This window comes from Amblyomma maculatum, chromosome 1 (assembly GCF_055883805.1).
Source record: "Amblyomma maculatum isolate TAMU_Amacu chromosome 1, ASM5588380v1, whole genome shotgun sequence".
Classification (NCBI taxonomy): domain Eukaryota; kingdom Metazoa; phylum Arthropoda; class Arachnida; order Ixodida; family Ixodidae; genus Amblyomma; species Amblyomma maculatum.
Genome location: NC_139344.1, coordinates 212982062 through 213007985, shown reverse-complemented (window position 1 = coordinate 213007985; position 25924 = coordinate 212982062). Strand labels below are relative to the sequence as shown.

Genomic DNA, 25924 nt, shown 5'->3' with positions numbered 1-25924 from the left:
ATGCTAGTGTGAACGTAAGCTACTAATTTTTACAAGTCAAAGTAAGAAAAAGAATAAACTATATATATATATAGGCTGCACGGTCTTGGAAGGCCCTTTATTGCTGCTAAGGCACTCAATAACACGCATGTCACTCGGCACACTTACTGTCTGAACAGAGCGATAGCACCTTTTGGAGAGGTCCTAAACTGCATTTGGACCGAGCTGTGAGCATATTGCGGTCATGCCAGTGAGTTGCATGTTCACTACCCGAGAGCACGCGCCGAATCACGTGCTTTTTAAGGCGAAAGCCTTCATAGGCTCATGAGTATGAGCAGGATTCGAGCGTCCGCGAAAGGTGTCACACCGACATTGTCGAGAAGTGAATCCATTTTGATGAGTAAAAGAATGGTTGCACGAAGTAGAAGATGAAAAAATGCGTCGGCTGTGCGAAATTTTGTTGATGTCATCATCATCATCATCATCAGCCTGATTATACCCACTGCAGGGCGAAGGCCTCTCCCATATTTCTCCACTTAACCCGGTTCTGTGCTAGCTGCATCCATTTGACCCCTGCGAACTTCTTAATCTCATCCGCCCACCTAACTTTCTGCCGCCCCCTGCTACGCTTTCCTTCCCTTGGAATCCAGTTTGTTACCCTCAGCGACCATCGGTTATCCTCTCTTCGCACTACATGTCCTGCCCATGTCCATTTCTTCTTCTTAATTTCCACTAGAATGTCGGTAACTTGAGTTATTTCTCTGACCCACTCTGCACGCTTTCTATCTCTTAATGTTACCCCTACCATTTTTCGTTCCATAGCCCTCTGGGTTGTCCTCAACTTAAGTAGAACTATCTTGGTTAGCCTCCACGTTTCAGCCCCATAGGTGAGTACAGGCAAGATGCAACTGTTGTATACTTTCCTCTTGAGCGATACCGGTAAGCTGCTAGTCATAATCTGCGAGTGCTTGCCAAATGCGCACCATCCCAATCTTATTCTTCTTGTTATTCCCTTTTCATGGTCCGGATCTGCGGTTACTACCTGTCCTAAGTAGACATATTCGCCTACTACTTCCAGTATTTCGCTACCTAATGTAAACTGCTGTTCCTTCCCGAGGCTGTTGAACATTACCTTAGTCTTCTGCATATTGATTTTCAAGCCTACCTTTCTACTTTTTCTGTCTAGGTCATCAATCATTATCTGCAGTTCATCCCCCGAGTTGCTTAGCAAGGCAATGTCATCAGCAAATCGCAGATTACTGAGGTATTCTCCATCTACCCTTATCCCTAACTGCTCCCATTCCAAGTCTCTGAATACTTCCTCTAAACAAGCTGTGAATAGTACTGGGGAGATTATGTCTCCTTGCCTAACACCTTTCTTTATGGGAATTTTGTTACTTTCTTTATGCAGAACTATGGTTGCTGTGCAGCCAATATATATGTCTTCCAGCACTTTCACGTACGGCTCGTCTACCCCCTGATTTCGCAATGCCTGCATCACCGCCGAGGTTTCAACTGAGTCAAATGCTTTTTCGTAATCAATGAATGCTATGTATAAGGGCTGGTTATATTCCGAGCATTTTTCTATCACCTGGTTGATGGTATGGATATGATCGATAGTAGAGTACCGTTTCTGAAACCCTGCTTGATCCTTTGATTGATTGCAGTCTAAGGTTGTCCTGATTCTATTAGCGATTACCTTAGTAAATACCTTATACGTAACAGACAGTAAGCTGATTGGTCTGTAATTTTGAAGGTCCTTAGAGTCCCCTTTCTTGTGAATGAGGATAATGTTTGCATTCTTCCATGGTTCCGGTGCCGTAGATGACATCAGGCACTGCGTATACAGGGTAGCCAGTTTCTCTAGCACGATATCCCCCCCGTCCTTTAGCAAATCTGTAGTTATCTGATCCTCTCCAGCTGATTTCCCCCTTTTCATAGTTTCTAATGCTTTCTTGACCTCGTCTTTCGTCACTGGTGGAACGTCTGACTGTTTTTCCCTACCGCCAATCTCATTACGGTTCTGACTACTTTGGCTGCTGTAGAGATCTGTATAGAACTCCTCGGCTACTTTGACTATCTTGTCCATATTAGTGATGACGTTGCCCGCCTTGTCCCTTATCGCATACATCTGGTTTTTGCCTATGCCCAATTTCTTCTTTACCGCTTTAAGGCTTCCCCCGTTCTTTAGAGCATGCTCAATTTTGTCCATGTTATACTTCCTTATATCGGCCACCTTGCGCTTATTGATTAGCTTTGATATCTCGGCCAATTCGATCTGGTCTGCTGGATTGGAAGCTTTCATACTCTGGCGTTTCTTAATCAAATCTTTCGTCTCCTTAGACAGCTTACCGCTATCCTCTCTAACTATCCTACCGCCTACTTCTACCGCGCACTCAGTAATGATATCTCTGAAATTATTGTTCCTTGCCTCTAGGGTAACGTCGCCATCCTCAGTTAGAGCTGAATACCTATTCTGTAGCTTGATCCTGAACTCTTCTGCCCTCCCCCTCACCGCTAATTCGTTGATGGGTTTCTTTCTTACTAATCTGTTGCGTTCCTTCTTCAGATTTAGGCTAATTCGGGACCTCACCATCCTGTGTTCACTGCATCACACTTTCCCGATTACCTCTACATCTTGCGTAATAGCGGGGGGTGAACACATTATGAAGTCGATTTCATTTTTAGTCTCTCCGTTAGGACTTTTCCATGTCCATTTCCGGTTCTTCCGTTTGCTGAAGAAGGTATTCATGATTCGTAAGTTACTGCGCTCTGCAAACTCAACTAGTAACTCCCCCCTGCTATTCCTAGAACCAATGCCATAGTCACCTACTGCCTTGTCTCCTGCCTGTTTCCTCCCTACCTTGGCATTGAAGTCGCCCATTAGTACAGTATACTGCGTCTTTACTTTTCGCATTGCCGATTCTACATCTTCATAGAAGCTTTCAACTGCCTGGTCATCATAACTACTTGTAGGTGCATAGGCCTGTACAACCTTCAGTTTATACCGCTTATTAAGCCTAATTACGATTCCTGCAACCCTCTCATTAATACTATAGAATTGATCTATATTACCCGCTATATACTTATTGACAAGGAAACCTACTCCTAGTTGTCGCCTCTCTGGTAAACCTCGATAACACAGTACATGCCCATCCTTCAGTACAGTATATGCCTCATTCGGCCTCCTAACCTCACTAAGCCCTATGACATCCCATTTCATGCCCTCTAGTTCCCCTAACAGCACTGCTAAACTAGCTTCACTAGCTAGGGTTCTAGCATTAAACGTTGCCAGGGTCAGTTTCCAATGGCGGCCTGTCCAGCGGAGCCAGGCTTTCTTAGCACCCCCTGCTGCGTCACAGGTCTGACCGCCGCCGTGGTCAGTTGTTCCGCAGCCGCTGGTGACTGAGGGCCGGGGTTTTATGGAGCTTATCATAGGAGGTTGTGGCCAATTACTGCACCAGGGTGGTCAACTCCTGTTCTGGTGAGGGAGTGCGTTGCCGGAGGTGTTCACCGGCATCAGGTCGCACCCCAAACCTGTTTATGCAATTCCATCGACACGCGGATTTTTTTTTTTTTTTTTTTTTCATCCGGTGGAGAATTGCGCGGCACCGGGATTTGAACCCCGGTCCTCTTGCATGTGAGGCGGATGTTCTACCGCTACGCCACCGCTGATGTGGAGTGATTAAATAATTAGTTACAGACAAAAAAGTTAATTCCACGTTGAAATAGTCGATATAGTGGGCAGACGTCAAAACAGCGATCGAACGTCGAAATTGTGCACAAAAGGCGCAAAAACGTTACAACGATTTAATGTCGGGCCTCGTCATTGCGTTAAAATATCGCAAACAGTCCGTGAAGAGTAAAAGATAAAAGAAAGTAGTAAAAGAAAAAGTAAGAACAATGAAAAGACCAAAAACAACAACCAAAAAAGAGAGAAAAGTAGAAAGATTAAAAAAAAGGAACAAATGGACAAAAAAGATAAAAAGAGAAGAAAAGAAGAAATGAACGAAAAATCGGCGAATGAGTATAAAGAGTCCCAGCAAAGACTTTCACCTTACCGCACTCAAAAGAGGTCTATATGCCTTCAACGAAAGAGCGGGGTTAACTCCGTAGAAAGAGCGACACGTACGCTTAACGTTCAGCCACGTAGCTAGTCAACATGGCTCCTCTCTGCAAAATATCCAAGCACAACAAGATTTCTAGTTGCTTTTGTTGCGTAGGCTAGTGTCAAGGTGTTTCTCTGGATCTTGTATGGCTGGTTGGTTTGGTTTTGTAGGATTAACGTCCCAAAGCCGCTCAGGCTGTGAGAGACAGCGTAGTGGAGGCCTCCGGAAATTTCGATCACTTAGGGATCTTTAACGTGCACTGACATGGCCCGCCTCCATCGAAAAACGGCCGCCGCCTCCAGGATTCGATCCCGCGTCCTTAGGCAGAGTAGTCGAGCGCCCTAACCAGTGCACCACCGCGGCGGGGCGAATCTTGTATGGCAAGCATAAAATGGGTGGCGATGATAAGATTGTACACTCTTGAAAGATTAAGGTTCTTTGCGATGGCCTTACAGCCACCACCCTGCTGAGCCCAGAAGTAGACTCGGTGGTTCTTAAAGCATTTAATGCAAAAACGTTAATCCGGAGGTTGAGAGCCTACAGCAAAATCGCCTAAGGTTTGCGTGTTCGCAAACTGGCCGCGCCGCGCGGAAGCGGCGCCCTCTCGATCTCGCCTGGGCAAGTACGCCGGCTTCTGAGACTACCCCGGCGAACTGATATCTTGGAATCAAGACGCAAACACCGTTATGGGTGGTGTCACTCGTTATGTCCAGGTTTAAGTAGGGTTAAACATCGCCATTTATTGAAAAATGATGCACATTAAAGCCATGCATATCTAATTGGATGACATTTATGAAAGTTCACCTGAAATCCTGCGGCACAGGGAAAAGTGATGATGACGATGACACATATTTATAGCTCAAGGACAGCTTTAAGCAAACAGCACTACGGCACTATAATGTTTCTATTCAAGACAGGGTCATAGACTTTCTTCGCAAGCAGTTCCCCCTACAAGCCCAGCACTATGCTATGGGAAATATTGTTGTGTCACCTGCGGGTACCCACCGGCGGCACCGAGGATCGAACCCAGTACCACCTACATGCAGGGCGCATGTTCAAACCGCTAGGTTACCGCAGCGGTGCGGGAAAAGAAATTCATTACGTGCTGTGTTGTCATGATTTCCGCTGGTGCATAAACATGAGCTGATGAGCGTTTGCGGTCGTTCTGCAAAACTCTACTGGGTTTTTCCAAATAGGTCACAACGAATGATGTAGTGCGCACATTAACCGTGGAATTCGAGATTGCACTCGAGAATCGATGACGCAGAAGTAGAAGAGAAGTAAACGCCAATCACTGTGGTAATATTTTGACCAAGTCTTATCGTTGACTGAGTGGACTGCGCAGCTGATAACGAACTTTATTAAGGAAGAGACTCAACTAATGGATAAATCGCTAGGGAAACGATTGGACATGTTGTAGCCTATATTAATTCCTAGGTCCATGCACGTCAAGCAGCAGCGCAGCAAACGCCGATGAAGTGTAGGCGTGAATCATCGGTGTCGACCTGCACACTGTATTCTTCTTGTCCTCAATTAGTTCCAAACATATGACGTAGCTATCTTCTCTTCGTGCGCTTAAAGAATTGCTACATGTATTCTATCAGCATTAAGCTCGGCGGTCAGACTTCCAGAGTGTTGCAGTCGCGCGTGCCCAAACACTCATGACACTGTTCAAAACTTTTCAACTGGAACTGTCCGACCAACCTTTATACTCTTGTATGTAGGCGGGTATTAGTGAGTGCCCTGAAAGCTGTTTCGAGGAGTGATCAGACTGCTTAATTATAGACACTTTCAGTTTGGTGTACATGTGCGGACACAAGTGAATGCAGCACGCTTTTTTGTTCAAATTAAAATTTACGCCTTCGGCAGCGGAGTTACGGAAACAATAATTGTCCAGGTGAAAGGGCATAGGCATCTACTACCGGTTCGCGCTAACTATGACTTTCAGTTTCAATTATGCGGCGCGTGAAAAATCTTAGAAGCAAATCGAGTGCTCCGTTTACTTTTGTCCGCACCGGTACGTAGTAAATAGTGCGTACACATCGCTCATTGTGAACGTCGCTTGGACTGTAAAAAGAGCGAACATGACACAATACCAATGCGCGTCAACCCAGAGGTCACCCTCAAATTTGCTACTCGATTCTTTTTTCTCGTGCCCATGTTTAGTTCCTCTCTTCGCGAAAACCTTGCGCCAGAGAAATATAGCGATTTGACTGCTTCAGTGTTTTAAAAAGAGTGAGTATTCAACTATGAAGTTTGCGTCGCCGCGGCAAGCTTCACTTATGAATGCCATGTAGAGCAAAAAGAGCAGTGAAAAACCAAACGTCGTCATATTATCGCAGACAAAGCTCTCCAGGAAGCACGAGCATGTATTAAACAGCGTAGTTGTTTTATCGGCAGATCATTTGAAACCACCCTTCTGCATAGGGGGAATTATGCGGTTCTTGTGCTTTTATCACAGAATAGCGCGTATCCTGTGTCATCTTCTCTCGAATGTGTGTATTGCTGTGCGCTTTTATCTTTTGTCAAATCTGCTTTTATGTATCATCGCAAAATAGAGCAATCGCTTGCACACATGGCATTTATATGCCTGTAGGCTTCCTTTCGCCCCCCCTGGAGACTTTTGCACTCGATACTTTGGTCAGGCATTTTTTTCACGGATTTGAGTATAATCACCTTTACACGTACAGATATCGAACTGTGTTCTTCATGCCGATGAAACTCTGGCTGTGAGGGCGCTTACCGAGCTTATCATACGCGAACAAAATGAACGGACGTATGACAGATATGTGTATAAGACGGGATCGATGGCCTGCCCATAGTACGGAACATCGCTTTGTTCGATATTTGGAAGCAGTAATGAGAGCTCCCCGCATTGACATGGCAACAAATGGTTCAGTTAGGTACCGACTAAACGTCGGAGACTATTGGTGAGAGGCGGGGCGGCTCTGGTAATGCGACCAGGCACTCAGTGAAAGATCGCCATCCCGCGATACGCAGTGAAATGTGGCGTACATTTCTCCCTCGAGCAATTTAAGTTAGTGAGGCTGGGATTGGTTGCACAGCACATTTGGGGCCATACAGCGCAGAAGGAAATGCTGCGCAAGTTGGCGAAGTTCTCTAAGCTTGGATTTCGTGCTGAAGCTGCCGCGCCTCGACTTCAGTAATACACCAGCAGCGATGCTACGAGGTGATTGCGCTGCAGTATTCGACTGCACGTCAGTGCCTCAGAGCAAACATGATCGGTGCAGGCAGAGATTACATGTTTATTATCGATGACAAAATGATGCACTTTTTCTTTAGAGTAGTTGAAGGAGCTCTTAAAAAGTTATAAGTGGAAGGAGCTCTTGAGAGACGGAAGTGGTGGGGCGGCGATTACATATCTAGAGCTTCGATCTAAGGTGAAGGAGAGGCAAGAGATAAAAGAAAGGACAGGTATTCATGGTGACAAGTAACAGTAGGCGCCTCATTTCTCTTGCCATCTACTCAATTGCTTTTTCTTGTTGTCTAATTTTGTGAAGAACCAGCTCTATCTGATAGTCACGTACACCAATAACACCTCATTGACAATTTTCGCGTTTAATACCTTGTACAGTGTAAAACAAATAAAAACAGACTGTGAAAAATATTCGATATTCCTTAATAATAGCATGCCATCTCGTATATGCATGGCACTGATTCTCTCGACCAAAGGCTATCGATTCGATTTTCACATGTGGCGGCTGCGTAGAAATAAAATTCACACACACACACACACACACACACACACACACACACACACACACACACACACACACACACACACACACACACACACACACACACACACACACACACACACACACGCACACGCACACGCACACGCACACACACACACACACACACACACACACACACACACACACACACACACACACACACACACACACACACATTTAGAATCCACTGCGCTCCATCGTTTTCTTTTTCTTTTTCCTTGAGTGCCGGTTGCGTACGCCTGAAAAAACACTGTTCCTACGGCAATTAGACTGAGGCACAAGATCGGTGACCATTTTCTTGTTCGTGGTAGGATGGCTTGACGAGTGCTTTCCCAGCATACGACGCTCTAGTTTAAGAGGTAAGAGTTCGAGTCAAACTCAATCGGAATTTTTTTGCCTAGCTTTCTTTATTTCTTGGTGTTCTTTTGTTCATTCTTTCTCGCTGTTGTGCTTAATCGAGGTAAAAAGTTTACTGTTGAGCCAGTCTACAACAGAATCTAAAATTGTTCGCTCATGTATTTCGTTTTATCATCGAATATTTATTGAAACGTTCTGGCAACTAAGGTAATTTAATCTGCTGCATTTCGTAATTAGAACTAAACAATATAAGCGCCTCAAAATAAGAACTTATTCACCAAAATTAGTCGATATACTTTAGCTAACCACGAAGGCATGCTTTTGTTCTTGAAGATTAAAGCGGGCTCTTGCCATCAGTATTGTTCTGTAATCGTATTGAAAAGCAAGTGCTTGGAAGAATTCGCCGCGAGAGTATCACGGGTCAGAGATTTGGTGTATAACACACTCACATATTATTATATTTATTTCAAAAATGACATACAAATACGAGCCTGTCCAAGCCAACAATGGACTTTGTTCTTTTTTCTTGAAAAACGCAAGTAAAGTTTGAAATCTTTAATGGCCTACACTCGGTTCTCTAGATGCTTGGACCAGTCTTGTTTTTTGTGATCATTTAATTATTTCACTTCCTTTTTTTTTTCGTTTTGTACACAATGAATACTTGTTCTCCTGCAGTTTAGAGGGCCCGTTCAATGGTTGATGATCTAGTGACGCACCCGTAAATTGTAATTAAGATCACTTCAAATAACTACGACATGGGCAGCGCAATAAACGTGAAAAGTACATGAGCATGGCAGTAAACCTCGGATTATTTAAAATTGAAATACGCAGTACTCAACATACACGGTCGCTGTTCAGCGTGCGTATGTACTCAAAAAGTAAAAGAGCTCGAGTTAGAAAGCGAAACAAAACGATTCACGTCCACTGAACTCAGTTAATCACAGAATATCGTGCTGCAGCAGGGCGTTTTGACAGGATTTTGATTACTGTGTCTCAATTATTAACCGTTATTTTGCTGTGTTAATCAGGCGGCCATTATTCCAGGCCACACATTACCTGTGCTTCGCAGATACGATCTTCTTAAAGTAATGCTTTTATTAGCGATGGCGTTGGAAGCGAATCCCACTTTGTACGAAAGCCGGAGCGTTGCTGCGGCACACTGTAGAACATCGCGCGCCCCTTGTCGAACAAAAACAGTATCAAAGTTCATCGGCGTTCTATAATTGATTTACAGGACAGGAAAGGAAGTGAAATGAAATGAAATGAAAGGAAAGGAAAGGAAAGGAAAACGAAAACGAAAGGCGCTGTATCTGTCACGCGTGTTTTGGTTTTTGCAAGAATGCGGGTAGTAGTTCTGCAGCACTTAAATTGAGAACATTTCTCGCAAAACTGAATGTTTATTCCAATGAGGAGCCGCATAGAAATTGGCGTATCAAAGTAAGTGACAAAAGAAAAGGCGAGGGAGAAGGGGGTACGTGAGGAAAGCGAGGCTATTTTTATTCCTTTTATGCTTACTCAACGTAAGGTGTGCTCGCCTGGCCATAAAACAAAGCTAAAAAAACGCAAAACATTTTTGAGTGTATGTGAGTGTGTGTGCGAGAATAGCTCGTTTTCCTGAGCCTTTTTGGAATTGGCTGACTTAATAAATAAATTAATAAATGAAATGAATGGTTTGTAAACACGACTTTAACATAAACTGCACCATGGAATACGAAAGCAGCTCGTTCTCTTGCTTTCTCTGAACGCCTCATATGCCGGTTTCACGCGTTAATGTCATATATACGCTGGGTATTGCATTATTTTCGCTCCCGTCGTCAGCATGCTTTTCGAAAGAAGCGGCTGTGCTGGTGTTGCGACAGTGTTTACAGTTCGGCTGAGGTATCGGAAACATCGCGGACACTCAGCGATGAGCTGGGCTGCTTGCAGCGCTCGCCATGGGTTATGCATGAAGGGGACGCGCGCGGAAGCAGACCAGTCGTTACCTTGAGTGCGGAGCGTGGCCCCGGGCGCGACGGGTCGCTGTACATTTCTTTTCTTTTTCCCCGCTTTTTCTTTCTAGAACTGCAGTCTCGCTGCAGTAAACAATTTCAGCGTGTTCGCGCAACTTTTCTGCTTTGTGGTGAAGATAGCTCGCTCGAGGCAACCAATGAAATAGGGCCGGGAAAGTACTAAAAAGAAAATCGATAGCATTGCTCTTCGCGCTTGAATATCTCGTACCTGACCGAACGTATAGAGCAGGAGCCCAAAACAGAACCAAGCTTTTTGTGGTATCTTGACCTTTTTCCTACTGAATATGAGAAAAGTGAGTGATGGATCACTGAATTATCATCATGAGGAGTTTTGGCGTGGGCTAGTGGAACGACGCACAGCCTCCGTCTTAGCTTCTACACGGAGCCTTGTAGATATTCAATATTCTAGCTCATTCTCTGTCATGCACGATATGTTCTGGTACATTTGCGGAAATGGTTTGCTAGGGACTGTCATGTAGTCTAGGCAAACGTGAGGTCGCGGACGTAAAACAAATATATCGTTTTTGTTTTAGCTTAATTCCTGATTTAACTGTCTGAAAATTAAAATGTACGCCGCATTGTGACACTAAATTAGCCACACATTAAAACCTACCAGCTAACCTTTGCTGCCGAGGCTAATATCACTATGAAACTCATTCCTGTAATGTAGGGTCGGGAACGTTGTGAACACATATTTTTCCTCGAATGTTTCAATTTGTTTCTTCTGTGACCCTTCTGCTGCCTATGTCGCGACGGTATGGCGGTGCGCATTTAAAACAGTTTCTCGGATATGGAAGTGTCCTAGATCTGGAGAACCTGACTGAACAGATGAGTCCTGGGAGGCACTACTTCTCAACAGGACAAAAAAGGGCAACGTGAAGTCATCCGTCTCGCCCTGGCCGCTTCTCAGATCCAAGAGATCCAGGTCGACTGATGAGGGGAGCACATGGCTGGGACAGAGCTGCACCTCGATTCCTCGCCAACCGTTTGAAGGGTGCAAATAAATGTTATTTCTCTTTCTCTCTCTGCTACCGGGCAAAACGGAACTTGTAGTAAAAGAGTACATGTCTGCGCTCACGCCAAGACCATAACCGCAAGGAGACTTTTTTTTTGTTTTCTTGTTTCTGGCACAGAACTCTCCTTGCAGCTGCGCCCTGTCTCCCTGTGGTTTGCACCACCAGATCATATTGAAGTGACCATGCCAGTGCGAACTAGGGCAAAAGCGTTCGCATTGAAGACCCACAAATTTACACTCGGCGAGCGTGTGAGCATTAAAAGCTGTTTCAGCAGCCCTAGTGTTAGTGCGCACCTTCCATCACTTCCGATAGGTGCCACTGGGCAGGGTACAGAGGTGCTGCACAGAGCAGAATTCCTTTCACCGTCAAAAAAGAGGGTGAAAAAGACGGTTTCACCTTTGGCGTGTTGAAGATAGTTTCAATGAATTGAGAAACAATTAGATGGGAAGATAAATAAAATTTAAGTCCCGGATCACAGGTTCAAATCCAGAGATGCTTAAAGTACTTTTCGTCTGTTCCAGTCGTTTTTAGCGCACACATAGAGATGGGTGTTTTCATCATAGCTCATAAATTGACATGAAATGTTGAAATCACAATAATAAGCGGAAAGGTGAACTAAGCTTCAACGGACCTTGAAATACGAGGAAAAGCTTTTTGATCGCTTCTTTCGACATGCTTTTATAAAGTTTACTTTTTGTTCGGTACGTACAAGCTCCATCTGTTTTCGCACTTTCGAGCCATCAGAAAGGTGATGCAAAATTGGCTCAGCTAAGGAACGAGAACGTACGTGTAAGGTGTGATAGATGCGGACCTTAAAGGGCGATACGTTTTCCTCACAGGCAACAATTCTCAAATATTGTTTCCGTTCAAAGAAACGAGTCCAGATGCGTTTTCTACGTCGATCTATTCATACATAAAACTGCTGTCTAAATAAAGTTCCGCGGCACGGCCGTGTTTCTAATGATGGAAAGCGGTGAGAAGAAAAAAAAGTTGCGCATCTTTTTTTTTTTTTTTTTTTTTTTCCCCTAGCAAATGCATGGTCTACGCATCGAGCAGTATTATGCATATATGCTTCCTAGAAACGTTGTGAAAAGTGACGAGATCTTGACTTAGGAAACCATATATGAACAAAAACACTTTGAGATGAAGTTCGAGAAAGAAAAAAAAAAAAGTTACGCTCTTGTCTCAGAAGGAAAGCTCTTCTTGTACGAAACCAGTACCATTCCCATCGCTTCTCCTTGTGTATTTGTCTCGTTTCACAAATCGTTTTCGGTCAACTGCAATGCACCAACTCGCCTACAAGCCACTCCTTTACAGTGAAACTGAAAAGAATGGCTACTTTTGTTATCAGGACGTGGGACAGATAGTAGCTAGCGCATTGCGACGTATGGCGCTCCTTCTATGCTAGAAGTCACATGATTTGCTGATGTAACCAGTCGTACAAAAAACAGATTGCGCTTTTTCTAGATTCTAGGTTTTCTCCTATTTTTAAAAGAGTGAACAGATTTTATGCAAAAGTGCTGTCATCTACCGGAGGAAAACCGAAACGAGTAAGCGGCGCCTTGTTGGGGAGATCACGGTCGCCGCATTGCCTGGTACGTTCCGTACCAGGCAATCCGGCGACCGTAAGTAATTTAGCCGCTCCTACGTTCCGTAGGAGCGGCTTTCTCGGTTTGACGGTCCTTTTATTTTCAGGTTTAAGAAAAAAATAATGAACGACAAAGGATGCGTGGACCTTTCTGTGTTGTCCACGTTTCCGAGCGGCTTTGCAGGTACCGATTCTGTGTCGAAAACGCAATCGGAGTGGCACTGCGGCAGCGAAAAAATTCACAACGGGTATAGTGCTCTAGAATATCGGGCAGTGTGACGACCGGCGCCGGAGAGCGGGCCGCTTTTGCGATGACAGGAACCGACTACCGCGAGAGGGCGCGACGTGCAACAGGGGTGCCACGTTCGCCGCTCGGCGCGTAGCGGACGCGGGGATAGCGGGGGTACAGAGGAGGGGCGCAGTTCTCTTTGGAGCTATTTTGACACGCTACGCAAATGGTGCGATATTTAATAAAGGGGCTACTTATTGCAAGTCTTAAACTCATCCCTGCCATTCCATTACGTTAATCTGGAGACGCCGTGCTCGCTTGGGCAGTCCTACGGAGCAGCGCGCGATGTTTTAATCGCTATTTCAAACTCTTTCAACATTTCTTCCTGCGGACAGCCATAAATCGTCCAGATGAGCTTGTACTTAATGTTTTCAACGAAGCGTGATGTTTTGCATTCGTTCTTCCAGTAAGGGAATAAAGGCTACTGCCGAGGAGCGCTATTAACACGCGGAGAATAACAGTATACATGCGAATTCTTGTGCTTCGTAAGGTCTTTTAGGACGAGCTTATTTTTTACGAACCTTATTTACGAACACCTGCTTACATTTTTCTGTTTGTGCTTATTAATACATAACAACGTTTATCTTAAATCGTCAGTAATTTGTAATATATCTCTTTAATAGGTGTTCTTTATGTGCCCTATAATCACCGCTTATAGAAATTACAAATACAGTGTGCGAGCAAAACACATTTATTTATTACCGTTCTAATGTAAAGCACTGCGGTATTTAGCGGCAAAAAGAAAACAAAGGAAAATATACATGACTCAAGCATTTATTCTCTGTTCGTGATGAACAAATACATATATCGCGGACATTTGTTTACGTGCCGCTGACCAAAGGGTGAACCAGCTGTTTAGATTTAAAAAATGTCAAGTACAGCTAGGACAATACTTCAGACAAAATATGAAAAATTAAACCTGTCACATACGTATACGAGGGAATACGTTCATAGTGGGCACTTGAGAGCGGACGCTTTATTGGCATCAAATGGTACAGAGTAAAAAAAAAAAAAAAAGAACACACACACACACACACTTATAATTGCGCGTCGTATTAGAAGATATGATGCAGTTCTTGGCGCGCACCTCAAGAAAACGAAAAATGCGAAAACGGTGACGGGCACCAAATGCACATGCAATTAGTATAAGGCCGAATTCAGATGCGGACACTAATTCGTGTTTATTCTTCGAGTGTGTGGTATGAAATGTGGGTAATCGACTGGATAAACTCGCCAACTACTGCTTGCGGGACTATAATCGGGCTACTTGCCGCGGGTACTCTTTGCAAAACTAATCAGGCTATAATTGTTAACAAGGTTGATATTACACCTGGAATACTCCAAGGGAATTCAATTATTTTCCCTTTGAGAACTCTTGTCGTGGTTCGCTACTTCGCAAAGAGCGAAGCCGCAAAAACACATGAACTTTCATTATTTCAAGTGTGAGCTTTCTGGTGCTCTAATAGGTAACATTTTTGAACCTCCACATTTTAGATGAAGGTTGCAAAATCTCAAGTGCAAAGGCGTCCAAAAGGATTGTACACCCGAGCCAAATTTTTGGGTAAATTGCGACTATAGCTTAGAGCCTATGGCGCAGTTTTTGTTCGTGGCGAAAAACCGTGCCGACCTCACAACCGCTCTTTCGCTGAAGAATTATGTAGCGGAAGCGAATTAGGCGTACACTATAGCCTCTGCGTCCTCTATTTTCCATCGTTCTTTTTTTTTTTTTTTTTTCAAAGCTATTCTTTTTTTTTTTTTCATTTTATATGTGCACCAAAACAGGACTAGAGCGATCTTCTGGGGTCAATGACTTACATATTATCGGTTGCTTGAGCACGCAGAATAAAAGCTACCTAGAATGAAAACATTTTCTGGAACAATTAGGTCATTGTCAAACTATAATGCATTGAGATTAAATGTCTTAAGTATAGCGCGCATCTCTGGGTACTTAAAGCTACCCGTTACACCAATGTTCCAATTTATGGAAAGAAAATGAAATGGTTTGTTCTTATATTAGTGTACAGTTTTACGAAGCTGTTGACTTAAATTTCGACGCTTATTTCTACGCGTTCGATTGCAGCCTTTTTGTGTGCTTTCTTCTTGATTCCCAGGCCTCCATTTGGTTATTAAGCTCGATTGTTTCCCTTTTTTTATTGCTGTCATATTTCTCCATTTTTCTTCGTCTTTAGCTGCCTGCTTTCTTCTCCGTCGTGCGTTTGCTGCGCCGCACGACAATTCCAAACGTTTGTTCACATTCGCGGTCGCTCTTTTCACGGCGCTGCGTGCCTCCTTTCTCCCTCCCTTGTAGGCGACACGTTTCTTTTCTTTTTTTCTGTGCATCCTTTACTTCCCACTTCTTCCAGCTTTCCTGACCCACTGTGTTTAGTTATTTAGTAGCCGTTTACCTAGTGTCGTTCGTTTTTCATGTCTCTACCTGCGGGGTAGTCCATATTTAATTCATTCGAACTGAATGCCGACTTTTCTTGTGGCTTCAGGTAACTTACTGTAGTCGGCATAGTCTGCGCGTGAAACAACGGAATATACTATTTTTGACTGTTTTGATAATGGGGTTACTGTGGCCAGCTTTAGTCAGCGCTCGAACGCACATGTTGCATGTTTGACTTCTTCATACCTCCTGTCTCCACACTGCCCTCATTTCAAAACGAGTGCATTTCTGGACGTCAGTTAGGTGCTTCAGGAATGCCAAAGCAAGCTGTACGGCGAGTGAAGCGTGGTGTGCGAGTCTGAATTTGTACGCCCTCTCCAAGCTGTTTTCTTCGGAGCCCAGCTCCTGTGCATGTTGCTTCCGCGAGGTGATGTCGACGGCCAAAAGGGAAAATAAATTAGGTGATTGCTAACAGTACTGAGCCCCATTAACCGGCATATTTATAAAATCTTGTCGCGAACAGCTCGAGACGATGCACAAGCAAACAAGAACGTACAGTGCGCGCGGTATCCACCCTGCTGCACAGCGCGCATACGCGTGCGCCCGGACGGCTGACACACCAGTTGCTGGTGGCGCCCTCTGCGCTGCGGCGCCTCCGTCATCGCAAAAGCGGCCCCCCGCTCCCATGCATTTCGCGGCGCGGTCGACACACTGCCCAATCTTCTAGAGCACTATACAACGGGGTCGTACGTTCAAGACGAGGAAGTGCACTGACCAAGAGTATGTTTTCGTTTTGAAATGCCGGACTCACATTGGTCTTCAATCGTTGTACTCTGTTCGTTTGTTTCCTTTTCGTGTCAACGATCATATCGTTGAGATTGAGGTATGCTGCGCGCCCGCATTTCGCTCACACACTCACGATCACACACTTGTTTACGAGTACACCTCGTTGGATGATGATGAAAACTTGTTATGGCAAGGAAAAAAAAAAACGGGGGAGGGGGGGGGGGGGTTATGGGAACGTTGGTGGGATCCTTAGTCCAGGATTCCGTCGACTAACGACGACGCCTTCGCCCTTTCCACGAGGGCTCTCGGGTCCACGAGGTCCGAACTTGACAGGCTGCCTCCCATCCTTCCCACGTTGGCTGCTGTATAGCGTCTGAGGCACTATTGGCCTGGCAAGGCCCATACCATATGGTACAATTCTGCTTTCTGCCCGCAAAATTTACAGTGTACTGAAAAAGAGTCTAGATCGATAGCGTGAAGCTTTACTGGATTATTAAAAGACGAGGTTTGTAATCGGCGTAAATTCTACTTTTCTACTTTATCTAATTCCTTGGCTGGGCCCGGGAACTTTTGTCCTGATAAGCGCAAGTGCTGTCAGCGCATGTTTATAATCGTTGTGAGGAATCCGAGACTTCAGGGAGGGAGGAGGAGGACACCCGGGGGAGAAGAGCTCGGGCGGCGGCATGTGCACGCTCATTTCTCTCTACACGCTGATGACCTGGTACCCAAATAAGCTCTTTGCGCGAAGCGCATACCCCAGATTGTTGTAACATGCTGATTTCTAGAGTATTTAAGGCTGACCAAATACCTTGTGCTGCTGAGCCGAATGATGAAGGCTCGATCCCGGCAGCAGCGGTCTTTTTTTTTTTTTTTTTTTTTTATGGAAGTGAAAAACTAAAATGCCCGTGCGTTGAGATTTCGGTTTACTTTAAAGGTCCCCAGTTGCTCAAAATTAATCAGAAGCTCTCTACCACTGCGTGCTTCACAGTCCTGGTGTAGCTTGGACGCGCTTGAAATATGATGGCCTGATAATTTGCATCGCTGCGCGAATTTTGGTGCCACTATAGCGAGTAGTCGGCAGAGTGGCGGCCTAACCATGATTGCCAATGCTGCACTATGGGTGCACGCCATAGCTTGGGCAATTCTGCTTAGAAGATTCGATCTTCGCAAAATACGCGGGAAGACCGAACAGCTGACCGCGAGCGGTGAATGACGGGCTTACGCGGGGCTGAAGGTGTGTTCTGGATATGTTCGCCTGTGACACTTCGTGAACAGAAGAATGTGCCACTTGCATAAAGGTAAAGTCAGCGTTAAGAATAAGAAACGGGCACATGAAGCCGAAGCGCCAGGCGCGGAACTAGATCCTGACGCAGTGCGCCGTAACTGCTGGCATACCGCGAAGTGTTCCTTGGGAAATTACAACATAAGCAAACAGCTCACTTTGGGACCTTTTTCTACGATCTAATTTCTGTGGTTCAATTATTACGCTCGAAAAGAACTCATGTCCCGTAGCGGTTCCCGCTGACCTGGTATCATGAACCAAGAGAGAAAAAAAAAAAAAAAACTGTCGGGGCACTTAAGCGCTCCTTACGAGCTGCTAATGCGTATCGGTAAGCCTACTGCTTTGCTTCCGTCCGTTGCTTTTTTTTTTATTCGAGTTCGATAAACATTAGCTCGGTTAACGCGCGGTTTTATCAGTTTGAATTGGTTTTCGCGTAATTTAGCATTCGATTTTGGAATCTACTCGTCGAGGCCTCTTCAACTGCATATAGCTCCATGTATCCTAAAGTTAATCACATTTAACTAATTAACAGTTATTAAATAAGAACTACAATTAGTGTAGTGCAGTCGCACTCGATATAAGTTATCCAGTGATATGTGGCTTGATGTAGCGTGAAGCTCAGTTTAATTATAATTATTTAATTGACAGTAATTAATTAACATATACAATAACTTCAGCTCAACTGTGGTTGGCATAAGCTATCCAATGATCTATGACTGAATGATATAGCATACATTTCAACTTAATCCCAATTGACTAATTAGCTGCATTTAACTGAGGCCTGAAATTAGTAAAGTGCAATTATACTCGACATAAGCTAACCAAATATATAACACTTGTGGCTATTATACTGATCATAAGCTACACAGCTACTGCAGACACATTCTCTAATATTCCATACATGATGCACATGAGTCAAGTAATGGAGCACATTAATATAAACTGTTCAAACCTAGCACCTCCCTTTGTTTCCCTGGTTGTCCCTAGCTCTTTTTTGTGTACATCAGGCCACACAGTAATATTTGGTACCTTACACGACGATAAATGCCAACTTGCGCGTCGCTAATCATGTACTGCATTATACTGCTGCGGTTTCCAGGATGCCGCAACATGGCGGGAAGCATTTTGTGAAGCGCTTGTAATAAAATAAAAAGAAACACAGAAAAGCGCCGTGGCAGATTAAAAAACAAGAAAACTGCGGTGGGTCGTTCTTCAAAGATTTCGAAAATGTTGGGGTCCTTTTTTTGTGTAGAAAATTGACTCATGCGAACACTTCGTTTCCTACAACCGGATACTATTCTTTGATTTACATGTTGTTTTCCCAGAATACACCAAGGAAGCAATCGATTTTCCATGTATTAAACGCACACACGGGAAGTACCAACATCGATCCGCATTCTTTAAAAATCTCCGTTAAGCCTTTGGCTCACAACGCGTAGAAATAATTAGCATATTCAAAGCGCGGCTCGCGTTGCTGTCGCCGCGTTATGCATATTTGAATAATCTGCGGGACTTCGCGGTTTTATGAGCCCACGCAACACGTAAAACAACTAATTAATCTGCTACGTCGTTAACGAAGAAAAAACGATAAAGTGTACCTAAACAAAAATGATTAATGCGTTTCGCATCTAATTCCAGTGTAACGTTTTATCTCGGTGCAGGGGAACTGAGGAGGGGTAAATTAATTAAAATCCTTGACGATATCGCGATGACGCTGAGAACACCTTGCTTGAGAGTTGTAGGCGTCTAGTGAACCTGGATACTGGCAGTTCAGCGCAGTAAACGGGATCTAAGCTTAGCCGAGACCAAAGTCCAGATAACAGAAGGTCGCCACTCTAAGTGATGCGGGTGATTACTTCATCGACTAATCATATGCATACACTGAAGCCCGAGGTCGAAATGTCTTCGGTGATTTTAGCGTGAAAGCAGTCTGTAAAAGGACACATTCTCCTAGTATGTCAGACTATGTTACCTATCTGAAATATTTTTTGAATAAAGTTTATTACTACAACTGCTGCCGCTGCTGCTATTATACTGCTGCAGCGCCGAGATAATTAAAAATGTAAGATAAGTTTTTCCAAATGATAATTCATCCTTGATTGCCGGAAGTTGTAGAAAACTTGAAAGAAAAAAAAAAAACGAGCAGGTTTATTGACAGCGGTGTATTATTGCTTCACAGTGAAGATATCGAAACTAAGCTGCGAGTTTCAGAACACGCACGTACTAATACGCAAACGTAGAAGTCGACAGCAGATAAAGTCGTTTTATCGCCTGCGTGTGTCACAGTACGCCGTTATTAAATCCTAGCTTGTTTTCTTCGAAGATGTTTTTTGGAGATCCCTTAAAGCAGACCTCCTCCGCTACCCCTGGCAGCTGACATATTCCTAGCACTGTAAAATTAAAATATTCTGCTTGCGAACGTAAATGACTGCTATGGACCTGTCTACAGTCTGCATCGCATTTGACTTGCCATGCATTACAAGATGTTCGCGGCTGAGAAAAAAAATCGCATTTCCTGCTCTTTTCACGAAGCCATTTCCGTGTGTGCAGAGCCCGGCGGCAGGGAGGGCGGCCCGCGGACGCGCAAGCGGAAGAAGCCCCGCGTGCTGTTCTCGCAGTCGCAAGTGTTCGAGCTGGAGCAGTGCTTCAAGCAGCAGAAGTACCTCACGGCGCCGGAGAGGGAACGGCTGGCGAACGCCCTCAAGCTCACCTCAACGCAGGTATGCGGTGCGCGCACGCAAGGCGCGCGTGCCTGCTGTCGCGCGGCTTAGCGGTAGCACCCGTTGATTTTGTCGCAACTGCGCTGTATCGGGCACGGGGGTGTTGTGCCGCTCGGCATCAAGTTTGCCGTGACCTGCTTGCTTTCTCTCGCTTTCTCTACAGCAGTTGTGTTTTCTTTTTGATACTTTGTTATCCCGTTCGAGATTAAATGCGGGGCGCCCTTTCAGCAAAACAACCATTTCGATCCGTTCCATGTGGTTTTTTCTTCGTCTACTTTCTGATTATCCTCATTCCTTTTCCTTTGATTAAGACTAAATAAAATTCTATATCATTCTTTTTTGTGCCAATGGCTGCTGGATCTTTCCGCTTGTACTTTTTTAATTTGACATATTTGCCAAGTGATTCAAGTATTCCATGAACTTCAAACAAATTTTCGTGCCGATTTTTTTTTTTAAATGATAGAGTAAATCTGCACTAAAAATTGATTAAAGCATTATATTCTTCTCTAGGATTGAACGCTCAGCAATATCGATTAATTAAAATAACTGCACCGAATATTTGCAGGATATTTGCCTTTTTTTTTACTTGCCTTTCATCATACAAATTGGGACAGTGCTCCGCTGCTAAGTGACCCGTTTCCGAAGTAAACTTGCGCCACGTTAAATCCCATGCATAACACCGAGTGGTTCTAAAAATGTTCTCTGAGCCTACTCTGCTCGGAGAGCGTTTTTGACAAAAGTAAGGCTCTTTTCCCAAGCTGTCGCTGAGCTATCAAATCGCCATAATCTTCATGAAACCAACATAACTTCCTGCCTTTCTCCTTCTTTCTAGGAACAGTATCTCTAAGATCATTCTGCGTGTGTTCTAACATCCACCGCTGTAGATGGGTGGCGTTCGAAACGATTACGAAGAAGGGAAGGACTCTGACTAGCCCACCAATTGCATGACCACGATGATCGCAAGAATGAAATCGGCAGTGTCCGTAGAATGTTACTTCGAAAAAAAGGGGCAAGACCTCTGTCAAGCTTCCGAGTTTTTAGTCCTGTCTCCTTCTCTAATATAGAGAAAATAAAAGGCTGATTGATTGATTGATTGATTGATTGATTGATTGATTGATTGATTGATTGATTGACCAGCCAGCGGCATTTCTAAAGCAACTGATCTAGGAAGAGGAACAATACTTCAAGGGTACCAGAATTCTCTGTCTGCCGTGATGTGAGATGACATGTCACAAAGAGCAAAATAAATCTACGAGCGTGTTATCCTCACAACGACGCTCAGAAGCCAAACAAGACACGCCGCCAAAGACAACGCAGTTCTTATGGGAGACGGATCGTTGAGAAAAGGGATGTCCTGGCTCTTTTACAAGATCCTTACTGTCATCGTGTCGCTCGCTAAAAGCTTTCCGCAACACAGGTTAGGTGTGTTTAAATAAATAAATAAAATAAATAAATGCATTGCTAGGAAATGCAAACTTTGGCATGTTTTTTTTTTTTTTCTTTTCAAATGTTAGAGGCAACGTGTACGCCAACATCTTCTTGTTCGCATATATGTCCCGTAGATGAGCAGCTCAGTTTTAATTGACAGCGGAGTTCTTAATGCTGCTAAGGAATTGCGTAAATCGAAAACAGAAAGCCAGAATCAATTCCAGCTTTCTGGGACACCTTTTAGTGATGAGACAACTGCGGGATACAGCTTGAGATAATGCCATGCCCACGCTGGTGGAAATTGATGAAGCTTACGATGGATAGCAACATTTTTCTCCTGAAGTTTGTCCTCCATACACGACAATTAAGGCGGTCAGGGATGAAAAACCAATAGGGCGCGTTTTTGAAAACTAATATAATGAACTAAAAGCCTCTCGGTGACAGCTTTTAGTGATGAGACAACTGCGGGATACACCCTGAGATAATGCTATGCACACGTTGGTGGAAATTGATTAGGCTTGCAATGAATAGCAAAATTTTGCTCCTGAAATTACTTTTGCCCTCCACACACTGCAATTAAGGCGGCCATAGACAAAAAACCAATAGGGCGCTGTTTGAAAACTAATATAAAGAACTAAAAGCCACTCGACAGAGGTTTAACAAATATGTTTTTTTTATTCCGCAGTTATGCAACTTGTGAGAAAACGTGGTCAAAAACTAATTCCCAGAATTTGTCCCAAATTTGTGGGTATGATTCAAATCCGACAAAAAGTGACGTGGGGATGGTATCCTATCAGGCAAAGAAAGCCCTGCAGCTCTCGATAGGCCGCAATTAGAAACTGGTGTAAAAATGAAGGGTGAGGAGCAATGCGCGAACTTACGTGAAAAATAAAGGCTATGATTGATTTCAGCGTGGCGCAAAATTAACCAGTCCTGACCGCCGGATTGCGCAGGTGAAAATCTGGTTTCAGAACCGGCGGTACAAGTGCAAGCGGCAGTCGCAGGACAAATCCCTGGAGATGGTGGCGGCAGCCAGCGCCCGCCGGGTGGCGGTACCGGTGCTGGTGCGAGATGGAAAGCCCGCCGTGCCGTTCCCACCGCCGGCGCCTTCGTACCCGATGCATCCATACTTCGCCAGCGCTACCGCGCTCGCACCGCCACCGCCGGCGCCGCCGCAACCACCCGACGCCAGCGCTCTCATGTACCCGCACATGGGGAGCCACAGACCGACCGCCACCGGCGCCATCAAGACGTGGTAAAAGCCACGTGTCATGGAACTGTTGGTGTGATTAACGATCGCGTATGTGTGTGTGTACGTGTGTGTGTATTTGCGGACTCCTGCAACCCATCACCTCGCTCGAGCCTTCTATCGGTGGTACCCCTTCCGTGATCTGTAGGGAAAGTTCTAAAACGGCTTATATAATTGAAAATGCGCCCACTGTGATGCTTAAATCCTATATAATAACGTACAGTAACCGGAGAACAATGGCAGACACGTATAATTGCCTGACATTATCAACCTGAAACGATAGTGTGTAGGCAAAGCAGCCTCTCTGAGTGTTCCAGGGTCCGGCAGAAGGGTGACGTGCTAGATATTTAGGCGTCCTGTAGTAACCAGTAGGATAAATTGTCACACCGCACAAAGATTGCGTTGGAGGGAGATTGGTTGAAGCCTTGCGAGGGACATTACAAAGATTTTGCACAGCGGAGGCGTACTGGAGTAGATGTATACCGGACGCCGGGTCCCACCTTCCCCGCACCTGACACTGCGGGTCCTATAAAGGCGATGGTACTCCTGTATACGTGTGCGCTACTCTGTACTCACAAGGCTAAACCCTCTGTTTTTCTGGCCGCTCCATACGCAGCTCGTTAAAGGAGTACTAGTTGTAGTCAGGTAGAATTACAGTGCGAAGCGACAAATGCTTTTCAAAGGAGGCCCTCCAACCAGTGGCGTTGCCATTTTTTGTGACGCTACGGTTAATCTCACTGCAGTTTAGGTTAATCCCCTGTTAAGCTATCGTGAGAAGATAATACTCCACGGCTTAATTGCGAAGTAGTAAAAATCGGTAGCGCGACTGGGTGCCGGGCCTTCCTTGCAGAGAAAGGACTTAGCGTAAAGTGTTCGCTGATGACGCATTTGAACGCCCTGCGTACCCACACTGGACGCCGCAGCGTACAAGCAATTTGATGTTTCATATATGTGCATAAGAATAGCAAAAGTTTGAACTGGTCTTCTTCGCCAGAGCGGTTTCAGTCTAAAGCTATCTACTGCTTACCGTAATTAAGATATCGATACAGGATGCAGAGCTGGTGAAAAGTCACGCTCAACTCATACAACGAAAAGCGAAATTCATTTGTAGAATGCACTTCTAACAGAGCCGCGATGTCATGCAACTATATTTTCTAAATTCGTATCCGATATTACTGTAAAACGCGAATAAGATGACCATACGAGGGCGCTATAGCTGGCATCGCGATCGCACTGGTATCCCGAAACGTGAGGAACGCAGAAATGTCTTACTTGAACAACCTGTGCTGTGCTCCCAATGTGAAGCACTTTACAGCATCCTAAAAAAAAAAAAAAAAAATCGTAGTTGAGACTGACAAGCACACTCGTTCAGCAGAAACTCCCCCATTCCACAGTCACAAAATTTCAGCTTACCTTCCTAAATTTCTTCAGTTAAGCTCGAATAAACTCAGAGGAGGCCGAGAAGAATTAATTTTCTTTCGTATGATTTAAAATACGAGCCTATAGAATCAAGCTAATTTTTTTTTCGCTTTGTGGTCAGTTTTTGGAATGGTTCATTTACGTAAGGGCCCTCTGACCTCGATACTTGGCAGGAGCGTCGCGTAGTGGTTCATCCATGCGTAGTTATCACTTTTATACGCACAAGCGATCTTTTTATATCTTACTTAAGCAATATTTGCTGCAGTTTTGTTCTGTGTTTGCGCAACAGATTGCGTTGTTGACTAACTGCTCACGTGCAGACATTATCATCTCAATTCTATACGTATCCATGATTACTAAAGAGTTTGAGAAACACAACTAGTCGGAATGCCTATACCGTTGAATGTTAATGCTTTGAGAGAAAGGAAAAGTTGTTTTGTTAGTTCATCTCACTGTGCCTTAGAAATATTTTGTTCACAAGTGCCGGTCCCGTCGGTGAGTGTAAAAAGTACTTAAAAAGGAAACAGTGAAACATGTATGCCCATAAAGACTCAAATTTTCTTTCTTCGTGTGCTTCTGCTGCATCTGATTTCGTGTCGTTTTTACAAGCCCAGAATGGGGTGGGTAACGATTAATGTCTCGAATTTCTACCTCGCCAATTATTTTGCCGTGAAATTTTAAAGAAATATCACCTCTTTATTACTGCATTCGATGCTACAAACAATATGAAGGACGGAAAGAGCGAAAAAAATGACGGCTGATTAGGCGTGGTTATGCTAAATGCGATTTAGATGTGATATGTCCTAGCACTTCTGTTTCGGGTCGCACATACCAATCAGTGTACAGTCGTAATATGCCGCATAGTGCTAGACCGCCCGACATGCTTTAATGTGCTAGATTACAACTGTGGGATTGCGACTGTGGTAGATTCCATATGGGTGGGCCAAAAAAAAAAAATGTGAAAATCAAAGTGCAAACGCACCTAATTCGTTCGCATTTAACCTATCTATGCTAAATCGGCCGTTATTGTTTTTTTTTTTTGCTACTTTAAAAAACAATGAAATCGCTGAATCAGTTCTCTTGTGCAAGCGCACTAAAACGTATCTTTAAGTTACGCCTGAAACGTTGAAATAAATTACTGAAAATGAAACTAAATTTCAGCTTCGCATCACATCTTTATCGACAAATCGTTGCTGCGTTTGGAAAGTTCTCCGTCGAAATTCACTTTTACACGCTTTAATCAAGAAAAATGGACGGAAGTACTAACTTCTGTGAAGGAGCGGTCTGACAGCTTAAGGGCTGTATTTATGTGGTGTCCTCCAAGCAGGATCCGTACTATATAATTTTCACACCACGTGCAGGTTTGAGGGGGTGCGCTTTTTTTTTTTTTTTGTAACACTCTTAGCAGTTTAACAAATAAAGCAACGTTTTGGACGGGCCGCGCATAATGATTCAATATAAGACCTGACACTGATTCGTCGAACGTACTTCCTATTTTATTTATCTATCTATTTATTTATTGATGTTATTGTTACATATTATAAGACTT

The 25924-nt window shown here is 44.2% G+C and overlaps 1 protein-coding gene across 1 annotated transcript in view; it reads left to right on the top strand.

The window, feature by feature from the left end:
* LOC146205543 (homeobox protein Nkx-2.5-like) overlaps positions 1–25392 on the top strand; it is a 64588-nt gene extending 39196 nt beyond the window's left edge. Inside the window, exons 2-3 of the mRNA XM_084590254.1 lie at positions 20110–20279; positions 22661–25392. Of these exons, the coding sequence (XP_084446380.1) occupies positions 20110–20279; positions 22661–22966 (476 nt within the window). The 3' untranslated portion in view covers positions 22967–25392. The remainder of the gene's footprint in view (positions 1–20109; positions 20280–22660) is intronic.
* Positions 25393–25924: the final 532 nt, after the last annotated feature.